Source organism: Protopterus annectens, chromosome 1.part0 (genome assembly GCF_019279795.1).
Source record: "Protopterus annectens isolate FY-2018-M chromosome 1.part0, PAN1.0, whole genome shotgun sequence".
NCBI lineage: Eukaryota > Metazoa > Chordata > Ceratodontiformes > Protopteridae > Protopterus > Protopterus annectens.
The window spans coordinates 1,492,968,480-1,492,991,166 of record NC_056725.1 but is presented as its reverse complement, the minus strand read 5'-3'; the positions used below and the strand labels follow the sequence as shown (position 1 = coordinate 1,492,991,166).

Below are 22,687 nucleotides of genomic sequence, written 5' to 3'. Positions count from 1 at the left end.
GAAAATGGACCCAACCCAGTTTGGTTTCCTCAAGGGCAGGTCATGCCTAAGCAACTTGATGGACCACACTGATAATGCACACTAAGAGTAAAGCCAGTAGTCATTCAAGGATTTGGGAGTGCATGTAGACAGTAACCTGGACTTTGACCATCATGTGTCTATGGTAGAAAGGAAATCATTCTATATTATGCTATATATAAGAAAGTGTATAGGTGTACTTGGCCCTCATGAGATCACTCTCTGAATACAATACCCTCTTTGGAACCTCACAAAAATAATACAGGGCATAAGTTACATGTCCAGTGCAGACTGTCGCAAAGTCCTATCTCTGTAATCAGTCTCATAAAGACTGCTGAGTTGGAATCAATGCCTGATCTAAAAAGCATCCTCTGATCTCACTCTGATGGATCTGTTGCACATTCACAAAACCATTAGCATCAGAATTACCCAGTCTAGTGATAAAATCCTCATCTGCAGCATAAATAGGATTTGTTGGAGGGATAGGTATGTGTTTCAGAGACTACTCCTATTCTGGAACAGGCTTCTCATCCATGTGATGTAGAATTCTTCCCTAACTCAATTCATTTGTAAGTTGGGGCTCCCCACTGAAATGCTGGCACTCCCCAAATTTAGATATACTGTATCCGAGATAGTCATACTTTAGAGAACTGGGAATATTCTCAGAAATTACATCTCAAACTTAGTATATGTTATGTTTGATCTTTCGGCCATTCAGTCTCAGTATTTCAGAACTTGCTCTACTGAGTCTCCATATTTGAAATGGTTGCCATAACTTGGACCAGTGGATGGGGAAACGTAAAGTTATCCCTGGTCTGGCCCCTATGTCTCTAGTAGACAGAGGTAGGCTGTAAATGCTTGACCACCCATGGCAAAGCCTACGTATAGTACCCCTTAAAATAACCTTAAGGTATGCAAGCTTGTCAGATACATTTGAGAAGCATGGCTAGGCTAAAAAGGTCCCATGGGGTTGTTAACCTAGCAATCACCTATGAGACTGTAATAAATAAGAGCATCAGCAGCACTGTACAGTATTCGGCATGTTGCAGCATATGTGTGCAACCATGTGACATGGCTGAGGCTACTTCAGGACTGTTATACGGTACACATATGCAATGCAAAACTGAGTACCAGACAGACAGCCCACAAGCAGTAAAAACTGTTTGTCACTGTTTTGTACTACTATTAGCATAATGAAATACAGAAATAGCACCACAGTGTATGACATTTATTTTTAGAAACATGCCCTTGTCCAAACGTACAGCAGTGCATTAAGAAACACAGTGTGAAGATAGCAGAACATAACTAAAATAGTGGTAAGGGCAGTTGTGAGAGTCTAGGTGAAACAAAATAAAGAGTCATATTCAAAATATTAGCTCCAACAATCAGATCTGGAAGTTAATATATCAGTAATACATGCATTGCAAAATAATACAAATACATGTGAAATAGCCCTTAGTTAGACAGGCTATATTCTTTCTACAAGTGTGGACTAACTACATTATTGTAGCAAGGATTTCCCTGCATCATTCATCCTGCTGCTGTTTTTTCCCTGAGCCTTGTAAAATCACACTAGCGTATGGAATAAATGTTGCTGATTTTTGATAAGAATAAGTGGAATTAGGTGCATATGACAGATGGCTGTCTAGGAAATGATGAATTATGTTGACTTATGGTTGGTGTAATGCATAACAGAATACTTACTGTTGTAGCTGCGATTAGAATAAAATAATATTTATTTTTTCAGCAGATACTCAGTGACATTGCATGCTGTGCTTTGATGATGTTATCCTAGAAGAAACAAGCCTGGCCCATGTGCATGGTGAGTCACAATGAAGACTACTGAAAATGTGGTAACCTACTATTGTGTATGGCTTTTGCTCTGTGTACTGGAGTTTTGCTTCCCATTGTGTTTTCTGTGCATTCTCCAGCTGTGTGAATTACTGGGCCAGAACAAGTGTCTGAAATCAGGTTATAGGAAGCATGTATAATGTTTGATTTATATCAGGCTGTCCTTCCAGTATTCATTCCAGCAGACAGAGAAAGTAAATGCTTGGCATACTATTCTGGACAACTGCATGTGGTGGGCAGATGTGCTGATGGAGTTGTTGCTGATAATGATGTGTATCAGTGCCGTACTACAGCATAAAAAGTGACCTTTGCTACAGGTTGGATTACAGGGATTTCATTTACCATCTGTGAAGGCTGTTAGTTCTGCTCTGATGACATTACACCAGGTTGCAGATTCAAACACTAATAATCCCTTCATTGTGTGCCTGCAGTCATAATACTTTCATGGCCAATCCAGTAATTCTCTATTTACTGTCCTGGAGTGAGTCCATAATGTCTGAGCTATGCCCTAATTCTAATCTGTAGGTTGTCCCATAATGCCTCCATTCCTTACCATATCACAGCTATCAACCAGTGAGTATCTGTACAAAAGATGGTTCTGAATTGCCATAAATAGGCCGCTCTGCACACATCATGGCTGCCTGCATTCCTTCCTTGCATAATATCCACAAAAGGTTTTACTTTTGTTAGTCCCTTTCATACTCTTGCCTCAGAAACATCTTTATTACTTTCATATGAAACATGTTGTGTAGTGAGCCGTGTGCATTTTCATGCTGATGCACAGAATGTATTCTCTTGTGGTACCTGGACATGCTGAAATCGAATCTTTGGCAGGCATTATATTTAATTTCTTTCATTCAAAAAGTATACTTAGTATATTCTTCTTGCCTCGAGTGAAACTTTGTGCATTGTTATGTCATTGTATTTTAAGGAGCTTAAACCATTCATATAGCATATCTATATTTCCATTTCATAAATAACTGTTCATGCTTTAAATGGACTACAATTTCTCTAGCCAATAAACCAAATATCAGCATTGTGTGCACCTGCACACAATAGCCACAGATAGCATAACAGATTATGTGCAGCCAGTCAGTTGCCACTGCGAGCTTGTTGTATAATGGAGAGATGATTTTTTGTCTACACCCTATCTGTTTGTATTTAAGCCTGTAGCTACATATACTGAACATTGTGCCATGCACTTCACGTTTGACTGTACATACCACAGTGCCTCTTTTTTCTTCACAGGTCTGTTGTACCAGGTATGAGCTTGTACATGATAGCTTGTGATTGACTGAAGAACCATAAGCGTGCCTATATTTTATGGATACTTCTTGTATGGCCATTTTCTGAAAAAAGTCTGTGGAGTAATGTCTTGATGTGACCCTTCCTGCTTCACTTAGACCATATGTGCTCGTAGCTGATTATATATTCTCTACAATGTTCTAGACTGTTATGTATTTATGGCATGGCATGCTTCTTCTAGGACTCTTATACTGTGCTTGCATTCACTGCTGATCTACGTAGTGCATGTGATATGTTCTCCATGATAGCTGTGCGCAAGGCACTGTATACATCATCACTGAATCATGTGATATAATGTCTACATTGTGTGCCACCAGCATTCCTTTCCTCTAAGGACGGTGCCCTACTATGCTGAATTGTATTACTATTTTGTCACTGCCATTTCTTCTTACTTCACCTCAATCATGCATACCCACTAAGTCTGTAACTTCTACTAATGGGTACATGTAACTAATTTGCTACCAAGTTGCTATGTGTTTTTGTCATGTTGTTGGCAGGGTTAGTATTTTGGGCATTTATCTGTATTTGCCACTTTGCTTGTGTCTGTCTGCTGTAACTGGAAATAACCTGTGTGTGCTAACCTGTACCATGTACTGACTTTTTGTGCTATGAGAATTTCCAGTGATCTGATATTTTACTTTACATTTCTTCTGATATACTACACTCAAGGAAATTAAGAAATTAGTGCAAATACTTTTTTCGTATGCTTGTTGGACAGCCTTGGAGTCTAGCCAGTAGATAAACACTCAAAAAAATCTACAGATTTCAGTGATTTACTACAGCAACATTAAAATGTAAGAAATATCTACAGGAAAAACAAAATTTATAAATAGGAGAAAGGAGTGTTATGATCAACAAATGTCTCCTTGTGTGTTATCAATACTTTCCCAAGATGAAAGATCATGGTTTTCAAAACATTTCTTTTGAAGTCCCATAAGTTAAGAAGATTTCATTTTTACCTTTGCTAATTAGACTCTTCCATCTACTTTCAGGAATCAGTAGTCATTATTTCTGCAAGAACTGGGTGTTCAGATCTCGATTCACCTCCAGAAAGGTTGCCAACTCCCAGTCCACTTTAATGGGAAAGTTATGAAGGAGGCTAAGAAACTTCAGCATGCCATACCACACAAGAGAAAAGTCAGAGATGCAAATGTTTTAATCTTAGAATGTATGACTTAGGTTAAATTTGTGTTGGTATTACAAGTAAATAATAACTCAGAAGACCCATAGTGTGCGGGTGATTATTTGCCCCCAAACTGGTTGCATAAGCAGTCTAAAAACCCATACATATTTTCTCTTTAATCAGTGGTAGAGCACTGCAGCTTCTACATTCTACTCTTACAGATGAAACCCTTTAGTCTAATTAAAAGCAAAACTGCCACTAATGTATCTAAATCAGTTGCCCTGAAATACAAAGAGATAATTTATTTTTCTTTGTTGAACAAGTTAGTCCCACTAGGCTAATTTTAATTTGTAGAATGTGCCATAATGGCCTGTTTTCATGGGATACCCAAGGTGGCATTCATATTACTAGTAGAGGTTTTGCCAGGGCATCAGGAAACTTGCCATACTCATTAGGAAACTGCTTGTTCTGATCCTAGTACGATGAATTCTGTGAGAACAGCAGTCAAGGAGATCTAAGACAGCAGATAGCAGAGAGGTGACTGTCAGTACAATGTTTGATGCTGTACAGGATTCTCAGGAGCTGTTTCAGCAACATTTCTTTCTTTCATTGGAAGCAAACATTCAAAACAACAATGGATATTTTATTACAACTCTCCAATCAGGAGGGTTGCAAAATGATATTTTGGGTGAATTGTTGTTGCAGAGTGAAACAGAGAGTGGACAAATTCCAGTTGGAGGAAATTAAAGTAATTTTAAAAGATGATTGCCAAGAAAAGAAATGATATGCCAAGAGCCAAGACTGTTAAGGAAACTGCAAGAAAAGCAGTAAGAGAAGAACAGAGAAAAGGAAATGTCCACAATCAAAGGAAATTCATGGTAAAGAGTTCAGACCAAAGAAGAAAAATAAATGAACAGGTATGACATTTGTGATAATTTCATGGTCCCATTGAGAGGGAAGGCTCATGAGGTAAGAGCTTTTTTTTCTTATTAATAAAGAGACATTTTGTGACATTATTTTTGAGAATGTTCTGGAAACATTTTTTTGGAAGAGTATGAAAAGAAAAAGAACTGTAAACTATAGAACTCGTATGTGGTTAAAGCATTTCAGAAACAAAAAAGAAAATACATGTTCAATTTCAAACTGAAGTTGAAAAAGAGACTTTAAAGAGACATTTAAGCAAACTTGTAAAGAAGTTATGGACATTAGCAAAGTACTGATAAAAGAGCATTATGGACTGGTGGATGGGATTGTCATATTGTACTGAAAATGGAGAAAGAAAAAATTTTCATATCCCTAGTATGACAGATGCAAAAGGCAAGAGGAGTGTTGTAAAATATTAGGAACAACTTAAAACATGTTTTTTTTTCCTGTGGAAAAGATGATAATTTGATAAGTAACCGTGATAAAAGGAAATGTTATATTTGTGGCTGAACAGGTCACAATGCACAAAAGTGTGAATTGAAATATTATAAATGTAACACCATTGGGTATTTATGGACAGATTGTAATCTAGACAGAAAGGATGGAGAAGAAGAAAACAAAGGTGAGGACTGTATACAGAGAGAGGAAGAAGTGCAAGTAAATGATAAAGAAGACTAATGAAGCAAGTTCAAGATAAAAATAAAGATAAATGAAACAGAAGATAATGTAGAAAGATATTTTGAAAAAAGTGATGAGGAAGATATAAATTGGAAGACAGTAAAAGGTAAACGGAATTATTTTGGCAAAAGAGTAGGAGACAGAAAAAGAAAGTTAAACGGATAAGTGTAAAAGAGAAAAAGAAAGGAAATGGATAATGGAAATTAGATAAATCTTTAAATCTGCATAATTAATGGTAAGTTACAATATAGACATAATGACAATTTTAGTGTTTTTTTTCACTAAATGTAGATAGTATTAAAAATATAAGTAGAAGAATAGGCATCCTAAATTGGTGTAGTAAGTGTGATGTTGACATAATAATACTGGAATATATAGGATTTGTGACACAAAAAGTGAGATTGCAAACAAAGAATCTTTGGGAGGAGATGTAGGAAAAGAATGATGTTCTGTCATGGTTTTACTTTGTAGTATGTCAGTGAAAATATTAAATGTAACATTGGTAATGATGGAAAGATTAACTATTGTAGATCTCAGAGAGCACAATCAGGTCTATAGAACCATAGCATCATATGCTTATGTTACAAGTAAAGAAGGGGAGAGGAAAGAGAGATGAAAAAGAAGAAGAGAGGAAAATATGTTAAGAAAATGTTTTAAATTATAAAATGTGGTGATTTACAGATTTAGAATAATAATTTATAGATGTATAGTTGAGGTGTATATAAAACTGCAGTAGATTATTTTATTATATCACAAGGTTTAAATAGGGTGATACACTTGTAACAGGGTTTTCAGATCACTCAGCCATATGGATAGAGATACAGGAAATAAGGAGTATATCGGGTCTATATTATATTTGCGAATGCTTAGGTTGTCGAATACAGCATGATCAACACCTAATGAGTGAACCGTGAGTACATCGAATGCTGGAAACCACGAAATTTGAAATCCTGATTTGGCATTGTCGGCCCTTCTGCAATGCAGCTCTGTAAGGTAAGTGTGCGATAGTTATGGACGTTAGGGTTAGGGTGTGGGTTAAGGTAAGTGCATAGATAGTTATGTATGTAAGGGTTAGAAGTAGGGTTTGGTTAAGTGTATGTGTGTGGATTATTTGTTTTGTTTGGGTATAGCTTATTAAGGTAAGTGTGCGATAGTTACGGACCTTAGGGTTAGGATGCGGGTTAAGGTAAGTGCATAGAAAGTAATGTATGTAAGGGTTAGTTTAGGTTTAGAAGTAGGGTTTAGGTCAGTGTATGCATGTGGTTTATTTATTTTGTTTGGTTGGGTAGTATGTAGCTAGCGGTGTAGTGGGAAGTGTGTTTTGTTTTCGTTAGTGGGTGGAACGGTGTTGGCCAAGTAAAAGTATTTGGTGATGTGTTTTTCTGCGTTGTGAGCTTTCGCTGACTTGTGCGTTTACTGAATAGGTGTCGATCATGTTGTATTAGACAACCTAAGCATTTGCGAATATAATATAGACCCAGTATATCAGATTGGCAAAAGGAATAGAAAGAATAAATGAGACATTATCAGATGAAAATGGAAAGAAAGTAAGTATCCAATTATGGAAAGATCACATTCCATTAGAGTGAGTTATAAAAACTGGTCCAAGTGGTGACTAGCTTTTAAAGAAAAACATTAAAAAATGTTTTTTAGAATGGCAGTGAGATGTAAGAAAAGTGAAAAAAAATTATAAAACAGAATGTATAGAGGCTTTAATGGGTTTGGAAAGGAATTATACAGATTATTATGAGATGCAATAGGTAATTTCTGACATGAATCAAGAAAAAATTAAAGAATGATTAATTAAGCAAAGATATTACAAGGTAAAAGAGAAGTGGTACGAGCTTATTTCAGTAGCATAGTTAAAGAGAATGCTAGTATAATGAGAGAAATGAAAGATGATAGACAAGAGATCTAAGGAGCAAATTATAAATATCATAACAAATTATGTAAAAATGTTTCAAGATAGAAAGAAAATACAAAAAAAGACTTTCATGTTAAAAAATTAACTGAACAAGAAAATAAAGAAGTGGAAAATGAGATGTCCTTATAGGAATCATATAAGGTGCTTGGATAAGTTAATTTGCACTCAGTTTCAGGACCAGATGCAATAAGATACCAATTTTATAAGAATTTTATGGATTGGCTGAAAAAACACTTCTTAAAAGTTTTAACTGCATTGTTAAATGAAGGTTTTATATGCAAAGATTTATGCAGTGGTATACTAAAATTTGTATAAAATAAATTTCAATAAATTTGAAATTTGAAAACCTATAATATTAAACATTGCGGACTATAACATTTTTACGAAAGCAATTCAGAAGAGAATGGAAAATAAAATGAAACATATGGAAGATGGTATAAAGGGAAAAGGATGTCAGGAATTATTATTAATAGTAAGGGAAATTGTGGATGATATTATAAACAGGGGTGATGAGACCAAGAACATGACAGGATATTTAAATAAAGTATTTGATATAGTACAACATGATGTTTTGTGTAGAATTCTGGAAGGGTATAACCTTCATGAGAAAATTAAGAATGTACACTGTTCTACATATTATAGAAATAAAACAAGAATTTTAGTGAATGGGTGGCTAAGTAAAGAAATAGATATAAAGAGTGGCATACATCAGGGATGTCCTATGAGTAGCATATTATTTGCATTAGTTATGAATTTATTAGAGATGTAAATTTGCATATGAAAGATGCAACTATATCACTAATGAGGGGTTAAACATTCCAGTTATGTTTACTTATGCAGATGATATTATATTTATTATGAGAAACAAAATCTGGATGAAAGAAGTTATATAGAATGTACATCAATACTTAAATAAAATAGGTATGACTTTAAATAAGAACAAAATAAAGGACTATGTGATATAGCAAGGATAGAAGGAGTATTCTTTTTGATCAAAGAAATCTCTGTGTTAGGAATAAGCGAGGAACAACAGAATAAGATAATAAATGAAATAAAGGAGCTTTGTTGTTTTGGAAAACACACACGCTATCATTTAATAAAAAGGTTTGTTTGATTAATTCAGTTGTACTAGGAAATATTGATATTTTGCTAGTTTCTATATGTTGCCAATAATAATATATGAAAAAGAAATATTGCAAGTCATTTTGTTTTCTTTTATATGGGGCTTGAGACTGAATCCAATGAAGAGATGAGTTTTATATATATAAATATTAAAACTTAAAAACTCTGTTCAGTCCTGTTCAACCAAACCAAGAAAGCACAGACAACAAAACTAGCACTTTCATTCACTTTTAATTTTATGTGAACTTCTTCAGAAAAACCTGAACTCCACCTCCACAAGCTTATAAATAATTAACCATTGTCACATGGTCAATGATGTCATGTCAAAATTAAATTTCATTTAAAATAAAAGTAACAAATGTTACATGAAATCCGTACATTCTACAAAATATGAGAATAAAAATAAACATATTTATATACATAATAAAATAGACAAGTATGTATAATCTTCTATTTGTTCATGCATTGCAAGAAACATTTTATGTTGATAGTGTCGTTATGACTGGGTGTGTTGTCTGCCCCAAGGTGAATTTGCCAAAAACTTTCTTTACATTCTAAAAGTACTTTACAGTCACCAGAAAATGGTTCCTGACTTACACTGTCAATAACAGAAAACATAACCTTTTTGAAGTCAACACTTACAATAGAATGCCTTGCTAAGGCAATAGTTTGTTCTTTCTTTTTGATTGCTAAAAGGTGTTCTAAATTCTTCTTTTTAAACACCTAGTGGTCATTCCAGTGTAGTAACTAGGACATGAACGACACTGTGCAACATATACCACCATCTCACTATTGCATGTGTAATAACTCCTAGACCAGTAGGTCCTATTAATATGCTTGAAAATTACAGATGAAGAATTACTAATATTTCTGCATTGTTTGCAATTTTTACAAGCATAAGTCCCTTTTGTTGAAGTGAAACTAACCACAGTGTTTTTTTCTTCTTTTGTTTCATGTTCTAACAGACTTTTAAAGTTTTTAGTCTTTTTATAAATAAAAGTAGGCAGTGCCCCAATTACTTTCACAAGATCTTGATTTCCCAGTAATATATTCCAATTATCTACTATTATATTTTTGATGTACCGCATTTCATTAGTAATAGATAAAATAAAAGCACAAGAAAAATTCTTGTTAGCACAAATGTGTCCGTCTTGCTCATTGCCATTAACTTCAGACTGAACTTGACTCAATAAGATTGGGCAAGCCTTTCCTTCCCTTAAAGCGACAACTTTGTTTTCTATCAATTTTAACCATGATCTATCATATCCTCTTGTCTCAAAGAACGATCTTAAAATAACCATCTCTTTCAAGAAAGTATCATCAAATGATGTTAGCCTACTCAACCTAATCAACTGCCTTTTGACAGCTCCCTTCTTCATATGAAATGGGTGTAGGCTGCCCTTGTGTAAATACTGATTTATAAAAACAGATTTTCTGTAAATTTTACTAATAAATGTTCCAGTTTCTCAATCAAATGTTAAATTCAAATCAATAAAATTTAAACTATCACCAAATCCTCCTATCGTGAACTTGAGAAAATCTGTAGAACCATTTAGGTAAGCCAAAAAATCACTAAAGTCATCATAGGTGCCATTCCATAAGAAAAGCAAATCGTGAATGTAACGACGATAGACCAAAATCTTTTTAACAAATTCACTGTTTGTTAAAAATTTGTTTTCCCAGTTTGCCATCACAAGGTTAGCAAAAGCTGGGGCTACTCTTACCCCCATAGCTACCCCTGATGTTTCTTTATACAATTGGTTTTTGAATTTAAAAAAGTTATTATCCAACACCAATTCCATGATGGTGCAAACGGTACCAACCTTAGAGTTACTAGTTAGTATCTTCTTCTTTCTTCTTCTTCTTTCGGCTGCTCCCATTAGGGGTCGCCACAGCAGATCAACTGTTTCCATTTCTTCCTGTCCTCTACATCTTGCTCTGTCACACCAACCACCTGCATGTCTTCTCTCGCCACATCCATAAACCTTATCTTAGGCCTTCCTCTTTTCCTGTTACCTGGCAGCTTCATCCTTAGCATCTTTTTCCCAATATACTCTGCATCCCTCCTCAGCACATGTCCAAACGAACATAATCTTGCCTCTCTGGCTTTGTCTCCAAACCTTCCAACCTGGGCTGACCCTCTAATATACTTATTCCTAATCCTGTCCATCCTCGTCACACCCAGTGCAAATCGTAACATTTTCAACTCTGCCACGTCAAGCTATGACTCCTACCTTTTTGTCAATGCCACTGTCTCCAACCCATATAACATAGCTGGTCTCACTACTCTCTTGTAGACCTTCCCTTTCACTCTTACTGGTACTTGTCTGTCACAAATCACTCCTGACACTCTTCTCCACCCACTCCATCCTGCCTGTACTCCCTTCTTCACCTCTCTTCCACATTCACCATTACTCTGAACTGTTGATCCCAAGTATTTAAACTCGTCCACCTTCACCACCTCTACTCCCTGCATCCTCACCATTCCTCTATCCTCCCTCTCATTCATACACATATATTCTGTCTGTCTTAGTCCTGCTAACCTTCATTCCTCTTATCTCTAGAGCATATCTCCACCTCTCCAGGGTCTCCTCCACCTGTTCCCTACTCTCACTACAGATCACAATGTCATCTGCAAACATAGTCCACGGGGATGCCTGTCTGATCTCGTCTGTCAACCTGTTCATCACCATTGCAAATAAGAAAGGGCTCAGAGCTGATCCTTGATGTAATCCCACCTCCACCTTCAACGCATCCATCACTCCCACCGCAGACCTTACCGCTGTCACACTACCCATGTACATATCCTGCACCACTCTTACATACTTCTCTGACTCTCCCGATTTCCTCATACAATACCACAACTCCTCTCTAGGCACCCTGTCATATGCTTTCTCTAAATCCACAAAGACACAATGCAACTCCTTCTGACCTTCTCTGTACTTCTCCATCAACACTCTCAGAGCAAACATCCCATCTGTAGTGCTCTTTCCTGACATGAAACCATACTGCTGATCACTAATCATCACCTCCCTTCTTAACCTAGCTTCCACTACTCTTTCCCATAACTTCATGCTGTGACTGATCAATTTAATCCCTCTGTAGTTACTACAGCTCTGCACATCACCCTTATTCTTAAAAATTGGCACCAAAATACTTTTTCTCCATTCCTCAGGCATCCTCTCACTTTCCAAGATTTCATTAAACAATCTAGTTAAAAACTCCACTGCCATTTCACCTAAACACCTCCATGCTTCCACAGGTATGTCATCTGGACCAACAGCCTTTCCGTTCTTCATCCTCTTCATATCTATCCTTACTTCCTCCTTGCTAATCCACTGCACTTCATGATTCACTATCTGCACATCATCCAACCTTCTCTCCCTCTCATTCTCTTCATTCATCAGCCCCTCAAAGTGCTCTTTCCATCTGCTCAACACACTCTCCTCGCTTGTGAGTACATTTCCCTCATTATCCTTTATCACCCTTACCTGCTGCACATCTTTACTAACTCGGTCCCTCTGTCTAGCCAATCGGTACAGGTCCTTTTCTCCCTCCTTAGTGTCCAACCTTTTATACAACTCTTCATATGCCTTATCCTTAGCCTTCGTCACCTCTCTCTTTGCCATGCACCTCATCTCCTTATACTCTTGTCTACTTTCTTCATCTCTCTGACAATCCCACTTCTTCTTCGCCAACCTCTATCTCTGTAAACTCTCCTGTACTTTTTTATTCCACCACAAGGTCTCCTTGTCCTCCTTCCTCTTTCCAGATGTCACACGAAGCACCTTTCTAGCCATCTCTCTTACTAGCTCTGCTGTAGTTACCCAGCTCTTTGGTAACTCCTCACTGCCACCCAGTGCCTGTCTTAACTCTTCCCTGAACATCATCTCACAATTACCCTTTTTCAATTTCCCCCATTTGACCCTTGGTGCTGCCCTCACACTCATCCTCCTCTTCTTGATCACCAATGTCATCCTACAAACCACCATCCTATGCTGTCTAACTACACTTTCCCCTGCCACTGCTTTACAGTCTCCAATCTCCTTCAGACTGGCCCTTCTACATAAGATATAATCCACCTGTGTGCATATTCCTCCACTCTTGTATGTCACCCTATGCTCCTCCCTCTTGTTAAAATACATATTTATCACAGCCATGTCCATCCTTTTCGCAAAATCCACTACCATCTGACCTTCTGCATTCCTTTGCTTAACACCATACCTACCCATCACTTCCTCATCCCCTCTGTTCCCTTCACCAACATGCCCATTGAAATCTTCTCCAATCACCAGTCTCTCACCCTTGGGTACAGACATCACCACTTCATCCAACTCACTCCAAAATTTTTCTTTCTCATCCATCGCACACCCAACTTGTGGAGCATATGCACTAACAACATTCATCATTACACCATCAATTTCCAGCTTCATAAACATCACTCTATCCAACACACTTTTCACCTCCAAAACACTCTTAGCATACTGTTCTTTCAGGATAATGACTACGCCATTTCTCCTCCCATCCACATCATGATAAAACAATTTGAAACTGCCTCCAATACACCTAGCCTTGCTCCCCTTCCATCTGGTCTCTTGCACACACAATACACCAACCTTCCTTCAGTCCATCATATCAGCAACCTCTCTCCCTATACCAGTCTGCCCCTCACTATCACAGTCCTAGCCTTTACCTGCTTTCGGGCATGCCTTCCCCTTCTTCTCCTCCTTCGGCCAACAGTAGCCCAATTTCTGCCAGCACCCTGTTGGCCAACAGTACTGGTGGCGGTCGTTGTTAACCTGGGCCTCGACCGATCCGGTATGTATATCTGTACTGTTGTCTGCATGTATGATTTGGTAAAATTTTATGCCGGATGCCCTTCCTGACACAACCCTCCCCATTTATCCGGGCTTGGGACCGGCACAAAGAAATGCACTGGCTTGTGCATCCCCAGTGGCTGGGTTAGTTACTAAAGTTAGTATACTTACTTAAATATTATCTAAGGTAGTCTACTCCAAAATCCTGGTCAATACTAGTATAAAGAGAAACAACATCTAGGGATGCAAAATAAAAAACTTTCTCTGACAATTGTAAATATCTTAAGATTTCCAGAAGGTGCCATGAATCTTTTAAATAATATTTTGAGGCCTGCATAATGGTATTCAATACAAAGTCTAACCAAATGGAAAGTGTTTCAGTCTTAGAATTAGCAGCAGATATAATTGGTCTAAATGGAGGATTGTTAATATTCTTTTGTACTTTTGGAATACCAAACATACATGCCATTTTATCATGTTCAACTTGCAAGTACGTGTAACATTGTTAGTCTATTTCTCCTTGACAAAACATGTCAAATAGACACGTGTCCAACCTTAAATAGCTGCCCTTTGTGAAAGCATAATCATCTTTTCTGTAAGTACCTTCATCATTTAACAATTCTTCCATAGATTTTATGTACTTAATCTGGTCCATAAAGTCACCCCAGCCCCTAGTGCTAACAAGAATTTTTTCTTGTGCTTTTACTTTATCTATTACTAATGAAATGTGGTCCATTAAAAATATAATAGTAGATAATTGGAATATATTATTGGGAAATCAAGATCTTGTGAAAGTAATTGGGGCACAGCCTACTTTTATTTATAAAAACACTAAAAACATTAAAAGGCTGACAGAACATGAAACAAAGGAAGAAAAAACACTGTGGTTATTTTCACTTCTACAAAAGGGACTTATGCTTGTAAAAATTGAAAACAATGCAGATATATTAGTAATTCTTCATCTGTAATTTTCAAGCATATTAATAGGACCTACTGGTCTAGGAGTTATTACACATGCAATAGTTAGATGGTGGTATATGTTGCACAGTGTCATTCGTGTCCTAGTTACTACACTGGAATGACCACTAGGTGTTTAAAAATAAGAATTTAGAACACCTTTTAGCAATCAAGAAGAAAGAACAAACTAATGCCTTAGCAAGGCATTCTATTGTATGTGTTGACTTCAAAAAGTTTGTTTTCTGTTATTGACAGTGTAAGTCAGGAACCATTTTCTGGTGACTGTAAAGTACTTTTAGAATGTAAAGAAAGTTTTTGGCAAATTCACCTTGGGGAAGACATTACACCTGGTCTTAGCGACACTATCAACATAAAATGTTTCATGCAATGCAAGAACAAGTAGAAGATTATACATACTTGTTTATTTTATTATGTATATAAATGTTTATTTTTATTCTCATATTTTGTAGAATATATGGATTTCATGTAACATTTGTTACTTTTATTTTAAATTAAATTTAATTTTGACATGACATCACTGACCATGTGACAATGGTTAATTATTTATAAGCTTGTGGAGGTGGAGTTCAGGTTTTTCTGAAGAAGTTCACATAAAATTAAAAGTGAATGAAAGCGCTAGTTTTGTTGTCCATGCTTTCTTGGTTTGGTTGAACAGGACTGAACAGAGTTTTTAAGTTTTACTGTTTCAAGTGTTAGTTTCGAAAATTTTTTATATATATATATATATATATATATATATAGATTAGGAAGATGGAGCTTTAGGACTAATAATCCCAATTGTTTATGCTGATTCTTTGAATTTGTATAAAGTTTTGTTTTAGATAAATGATAAAAATGAAAAGTTAATAGCAAATTTACTAAAGTACAAATATGATTGGGATTGCACAACATGTTAAAAAATAAAATAGAGAAAAAGAATGTTTAAATGAAGAAATTAGATATTATCCAGGGATCTGTCCTGGTACCCCTATTGTTTGGCATCTACATCTCAGAGGTCCCGGCAAAGACAAAAGGCCTGTGGCTGACCATGTTTGTGGATGACTGTACATTGGGTGCTGGCATTGACTCCCCAAATGATATTAACATACTGCAAGAGAGTTTCACAGCAACAAATGACTGGTGCCAAAGTCATGGCCTTAACTTAAACAGAAAAAAATATATATTATGCCATTCGTCAAAAACATGGCCCCTACTTATTAGCACATCAATGTCAATCCCCTAAGTACACAGTCTGTAGTGAGAGACCTGGGTACTAAGGTTGACAACAATCTCACATTCAACCATCATGTAGTGGCAGTGGTCAGAAAAGCCTTGTACTTGGTTCATCTCATAAGTAAAGGGATTGCATTCAGAAAAAAAAGGAGGTTATTACTTCTCTGTACTCCTCCCTCATTAGGCCAATATTTGAGTATAATTCCCCATTTGGTATGTACCTCTCCAAACCCCTGCACCATCTGGAAAGGCCACAGAAATAATTCACAAAGAGAATCCATGGCCTCCAACACCTGTCCTATGTGGATAGGCTCAAATCACTATCACTCTACTTGGTATCATACAGATTGCTCAGAAATGATCTGTGTCTCACCTACAAGGCAATATTGGACCCTGCCCTACTAGAGATGCTCTATATCTGTAAGTCTAACTCCTCATGCATTACTCAAAAGGCCTAAATCCAATATGTGACATCAACAAAACCTGCTGGAGAGACAGGTTTGTCTCCATGTGGCTTCACCGTCTCTGGAATAGACTTCTCATACATGTCAAACAGAGTACCTTGCTGACTCTCTTCAAGCGCAACCTGGATGAGTGGATGGGAAACCACAAGTTTGTCCCAGGGATTCCACTTGTTTCTCTGATTGACAGGGGTGACAGGTGCTGACTGAGGTTTCTTTTTTGGGGATAAATTCTTAGCTAGACTTGTAAGGGCCCTAGGGCCATTAGCCTAGTAACCTCCTATGATCAAGAAAAAAATGTTGTATAGAAAATAAAAAATGTTGAAACAAAAATGAGAGGAAAGTGTGGGACAAAAATATCATGACACAATATTATGTTAATCCTTGGGCTGAGCTAGCAAATGAAAAAATTAAAAGCTGAAAAATGTAAAGCTATAAAAGTATGCAAAGCATGGTCTAATAAGCAAGTAGAATGTGAAGATTTTTGTATGGAGATTAGTAATTAATAAATTGCCAGTATAAGGGGGTATGACATGTAATATATATATATATATATATATATATATATATATATATATATATATATATATATATATATATATCACTGAAAGAGTTTGTATATATTGTGGTAAAGAACAAAGTACAGAGCATATTTATCACAATGTATAAGGGTTGCAAAATTGTGGGAAAAATATGGAAAGAAAATAAATATGGATATGATTATGTATGGGTATTATAGACATAAAATTAAGGAATATGTTAATAAAATAGAAGATGTTTATACATTGTGTGGACTATCTGGAATTAAAAGATAAACATAATCATATTTAATGATAAATGGAGACTAGCAGTAATTTTAAGAAAAATTATATGGGGGTTGTGGAAAAAGGAGTGTGGGGGTCATATAAATATAATTAAGATAGAACTTTAGCATAAGAATGAAAAATGAAACATGATTGCATGACAGTAATAGAAAGGAAATGAAAATTGTACACTGTATACATTGTAAATATGTAAGTTTGTAAATAATGTTTTAAATAAAGAACCCCTACTCTTTTCAATAGGTGCCTGGAGATCTTTTACATTTAACTGAGTTACTATCAACTCGGGCAGGTGCGGCCTCAGTTTAACATCTCATTAAAGGACAACACATTCAGGAGAGCAGCAACCCCCACTTAAGCTGTACATGCAGTGTCAGTAATCCATGTCCTTGGTTTGGGAATAGAACCCCCAGTCTTCCTCACCAACGGCAAGTGCGCTACCTGATGCACCTTTGTCACTGCTAGCTACACTATCTGCTTAGCATACTGAGCACTCAAGGACCGTATGTTGCAACTTGTATTAGAAAGGCAAACATAGAATAATACTGGGCTTTAAGCCACAAATAATGCTAATATTTTCTTCAAGTTGTTGTCCATGTGTATCCTGCAAGATTGTAATATTGGTGTGATATATACTACCCAGGGAAAATGGTACAGTATCAGCATTCAGTTCATCATTGTCAAATTCCTGTATATTTTAACTCAGTCTTAAAATGAATCATCAGCTATTCTTGTGTAGAATGGCATGGAATTCTTGTGTGGTATCATGTATTATAGTTTGAAACTAATCTGTATCCCACTTTTTTTGCAGGAATCAACAATTATATAAAGTTATTTTATTCAGTTATATATTTAATTTGCAAACACTACATTTTTAGAAATGTACTTTATAAAGCAGAAACCACTGTGAGGTTACTGTGCTGGAAACAGATCTGTGTAGGTCCCGCTTGACTATATGTCTCTGTTTTAGAATGCTCCGCAAGCTGAAGTAGTTCTTGCATGCCAAATTGCATTTTCTGTTTATACCAAAATAAACTAGGGCAAGATTATTTTATATTTATTAGGTTTTAGGATAAACTTCCACAAGTTTTACAACAAGCATATCCTTTTTCCTGTATAAAGAGAATGACTAATTTGACTGGTGTTTTCAATCCCAAAGGGATGTTTTCTACAGTTTCATTGTATTACCTCTGTTCCTGAGATGGAAATCAAATGCATGACCAAAGATTCACATACATTTTCATTGTATTACCTCTGTTCCTGAGATGGAAATCAAATGCATGACCAAAGATTCACATACATTTTCATTGTATTACCTCTGTTCCTGAGATGGAAATCAAATGCATGACCAAAGATTCACATACATTTTCATTGTATTACCTCTGTTCCTGAGATGGAAATCAAATGCATGACCAAAGATTCACACAGAACTGTTTTGTATTACAGACCTCTGTTCACGTATAAAAAATGTATGAACCTTAAGAACAGACTATGCTATAAGGACATACAGGTAGTGAAATCACAAAGTATATGGGCTAAGCAGGGTACTTCCGCTTGCCATAACTGCTGTTGTTGTTCTCTTATTGAGAAAAATAATACATTTATGCACCCTAATAGTAAAACTTCCTTTACCTTTCAATGTTTTGCTACTTGTAAACCTAACAATATCATTTACTTGGCTACTTGCACAGAATGCATATAGGTTCATAGGTTCATAGGTTCGTACTAGGCTATCTGCCCTAGGGCATTTATAAGCCTAGCCAGAGTGTATGTGGCTTACACCACCCCTTAGGATGAGAATACTACGCCCTTTTAGGGTTTAGTTTACTATGCCTCTGTCTAGTAGTGACAAAGAGATGACCCCCGGTGTAAACCTACGATCTCCCATCCACTCGTCGAGATTTCTCTTGAATAGAGTCAGTGAGGGGCTCTGCCTAACATGGACTGGGATTCTGTTCCAGAGTGTAGGGAGCCTCTGGGTTATGAATCTGTCCCTCCAGCACGTTCTATTTATTTCTGTGTTGAGGTTTAAGTCACTTGTTCTCGTGGCTCTGATGGATTTGGATTTTCTGAGGTGGAGCATGTCCATTAATTCAGGATTGGACATGGCCTTGTACGTCAGGCACAGATCACCTCTGAGTAGGCGGTATGTTTTTATGTGGCAAGTCAACTAGATGTCTAAAGGACAGGATTATAGAGCATAATTCTGAAATTAGAAGGGGGATATTATCTAACTCCCTAGCAAAGCACGTGTCTGAAAATGCTACCCGTACTTTTAAGTTTAGGGTTATGGAAGTTGTGATGAGATCTAGTAGAAGAGGAGATTTAAATACCAAACTAGAAAATAAGGAATATCAGTGGATTTTACGACTACAGGCTGAACATCCACCAGGTGTCAACCAGATGTTTTCAGTTAAACCTGTTTTAAAGCTCAAGCAGATAACTCTTTAGGTCAAAATTGTTGTCTACAAAATTTTATATATAGATTTTAGAAGTCTGTAGCTTTAAAAGCATATTACCTAGCATTTAATTGTATTATTAATTGTATTCTTTTACTGGCTGTGTGATTAATTGATATATATAGGAACTGTGATTATTTTATGTTGGTTATTAAGCACTGAAGAAGGGTACTGGATGCCTGAAAGCTTTGCTACTTTATTTACTGTTCTTATTAAATCTATCGCTGCTCTACGTTGGTGCCAGTCGCTTTGTTGAAGTTTGCTGCTTATTCTTACTACCGTACCTTAGCCCTTGAGTAGCCATTACATTTATAAAACATTGCCTAAGGTGACCCCTGACTGGATTTTTCTTCACGTTCTGCTAAAAATTTCCACAGGCAATTTTGAATTTTTTTTCTTACCGTCAGTTCTCATGGAGTTGGCCATACGGTGGTGTTGAGGTTGCTCTAAGTTTCCTTAGAATTATTGTGAAGGTCCTAAATGTAGGAGTAAAGGGTTCATTAATAACACTGATCTCTGTGTTTATTAAAGATATTACTAAAAAATACCTGGCATATTTTGAGCATGCATCCAAAATGGTAGACATATTTGCCTGCAGTATACATTTATCATTTAAGTTTACGGCCAGGCTGAGTGTGTGATGGTGCTGTTACAATAATGATATATAGTCCAGCTGGACATTCTATATCCAACATTGCTTATGCCATATACCTGGCAAAGTGTATTTTTTTTTTAGTGCATATTATATACATTGTACACTATGCGGACTGAACAATAGAATGTTATGTGTATATGAACATTTACTTTTTGTAAAGTGAAAAGAGATGAAATAGGATGTGATAGATTATAAAAAAACATTTTTAGAATGCAGAAAGTATTGTTTTATATTTTAATGGATGGCAAAATCATTTAAAATGCAATTGTTAATTATATATGTCATTACAAAACAAAGCTTTCAGACATTGAATACATTTTTATTTACAGTTTTGAAAAATTTTATCTGAATTTTTTATTGTGTACAGTTGTCATATTATCTTGCTGCATTTAAAAAAAATAGAAGCATGTATGTGTGATGGTAAGCAACAATATGTGCAGGTGGAAATTGAGACTGGGTAAAAAAGTATAATAATATGTTATAAGAAATATAAAACAAATTTAATAAATGTGTGTATTGAAAAAACAAAAGAGTTTTACATCTTTGTTTATGTGTACTTGTATTTTTATTTAGTGTTTCTTGAAATGTTTGATTTGTTTTGATATTTAAGCTGATTGAGTGGGTGTTGATTATATGCCACTTTTATTATTTATTTTATTTCTTATATATTTTTTAAATTGCGCTTAACTGGATCATGCATGTAGTACTGTGATAAATAAACTTTGTAGATTGCAGTGGATTTTTTATTGTTAAGTCTTTACTTCTGTCGACTAAAGACTTTCTGGGATTTTTGTTGGTGGGTTTTAATGCTTCTAGAATCCCTCGGGCCATTTTTTGTTCTTTGGATGTTGACAACACTTTTGCCCCACTAAAAATCAGTAGTTAAGGTCAAACATAACCATATATACAGCAGCAACAAAAGGTATAAAATCAGTAATGCCTGCATCAGTGAGGTAGAGGGATAAAGCTCTGACCATTGCTCAAATGTCCAGAGCTTGAATATTGACTCTGTTGTTTGATGGTACTAGCAGAAAGGATAGGTGTCCCCATCCTGGGAGGATGAGAGGCATTCATGTATGAAGCACAATGGTGGTTTAATCACTTTCAAAGTCCAAAGAGACAACAGCATGCATTGCTATGGGGGGGGGGGGGTCAGGGCACCTTGCTGACATCAAGCCTCTTCTGGAAATGAGGAGCTAAGTAGTGCTCTTGCCCATTACATGCCCTACCCTAGGGCACTACTAATGTGTAGAAGGGGTGGGAAATTAAAGAAAAATAGTCCCAAGCAGCAGCGCCCCCAGTACTACCATCTATTTGGTGGCCCAGATATTCATTCAGAGATATTCTCTCAGAGCAAGTGGTGGTTCTGTAAACTCAGAGGATGAGGAAATGTCTTGGAGGCAGCAGGACATCAGCAGCAGAGAACAAAAACTGAGGAAGCATTTCTCCTCAGGCCTCCACTGAAAATTGGCCTGTTCCAAGTCTGATTTTTCGGTAAACAAATGTTAAAGAAATAAAAATTAATAAAAAAATAGTACAAAATCAATAAAAGTGCACATTTGTAAATGAAAAATAATACACAGCTACAGATTATACATTTAAAAGCCAATTACCATGCCTTCTATGTAGAACGGCTATATATTTTCTGCACAACTCCACCATATATTACCTTTTTGAAAAATAATTGAAAAGTAACTCCCTTGCTGAAGTGTAAACTGTACCTTTATATCTGGTTTACCTTCAAAAGTTCGACAGCCACATCTGTGACACTGCTTCCACGAACTGCGAACTGTGAAATTCGATAACAGCAAAAAACGAATCTCCGAATTACAAAACCTCGCCCCCTTTTCGACCCATGGTAGCACTAGTTATGGCAGTGGAGCAATCAGGAATGTCGAAGTTCGATATTCTTATGACATTTCGGGATGTCGGCGTAACGGAATTTGGCTAAACTTTTCACGTATATGGCCATTCGGAAATGTGCCTTCGCACAAATGAATGTATACCTTATATTCATATAAATAGTGCATTATTATACAGCATCAGTGACTCATGCCATTTAGCAGAACCACTTCCATATACCATGACCCTATGCATTCCATTCAAAGTTGTTTTGCAAAATTTTATTGTAAAGCTAGCACAATTAAGCAAAATGTCCCCCTTTCCCTAACATACAGTCATACATTGTCAGCCCTGATTAGTACAGTTCCATAAAGATATAGTTCATCTCCATCAATGCAACCAGGAACTGATGGCGATTTCACCTCTGAAGCCAACTTATTTATGACATTTACTTTACCATTTATGTGGTGGATTATGTAAAAGATACAAATGGCCCA

General features: G+C 36.3%; 1 protein-coding gene across 3 annotated transcripts in view; it reads left to right on the top strand.

The window, feature by feature from the left end:
• Positions 1–22,687, top strand: part of LOC122798656 (leucine-rich repeat and fibronectin type III domain-containing protein 1-like protein) — a 4,504,452-nt gene that overhangs the window by 2,798,496 nt on the left and 1,683,269 nt on the right. For 2 of the 3 annotated variants that reach the window (XM_044067745.1, XM_044067758.1), the window contains exon 6: positions 1,769–1,840. In XM_044067745.1, the coding sequence (XP_043923680.1) occupies positions 1,832–1,840 (9 nt within the window). In that variant the 5' untranslated portion in view covers positions 1,769–1,831. Of the gene's footprint in view, positions 1–1,765; positions 1,841–22,687 lie in introns of all 3 variants that reach the window. The other variant, XM_044067750.1, reaches the window with a different exon arrangement.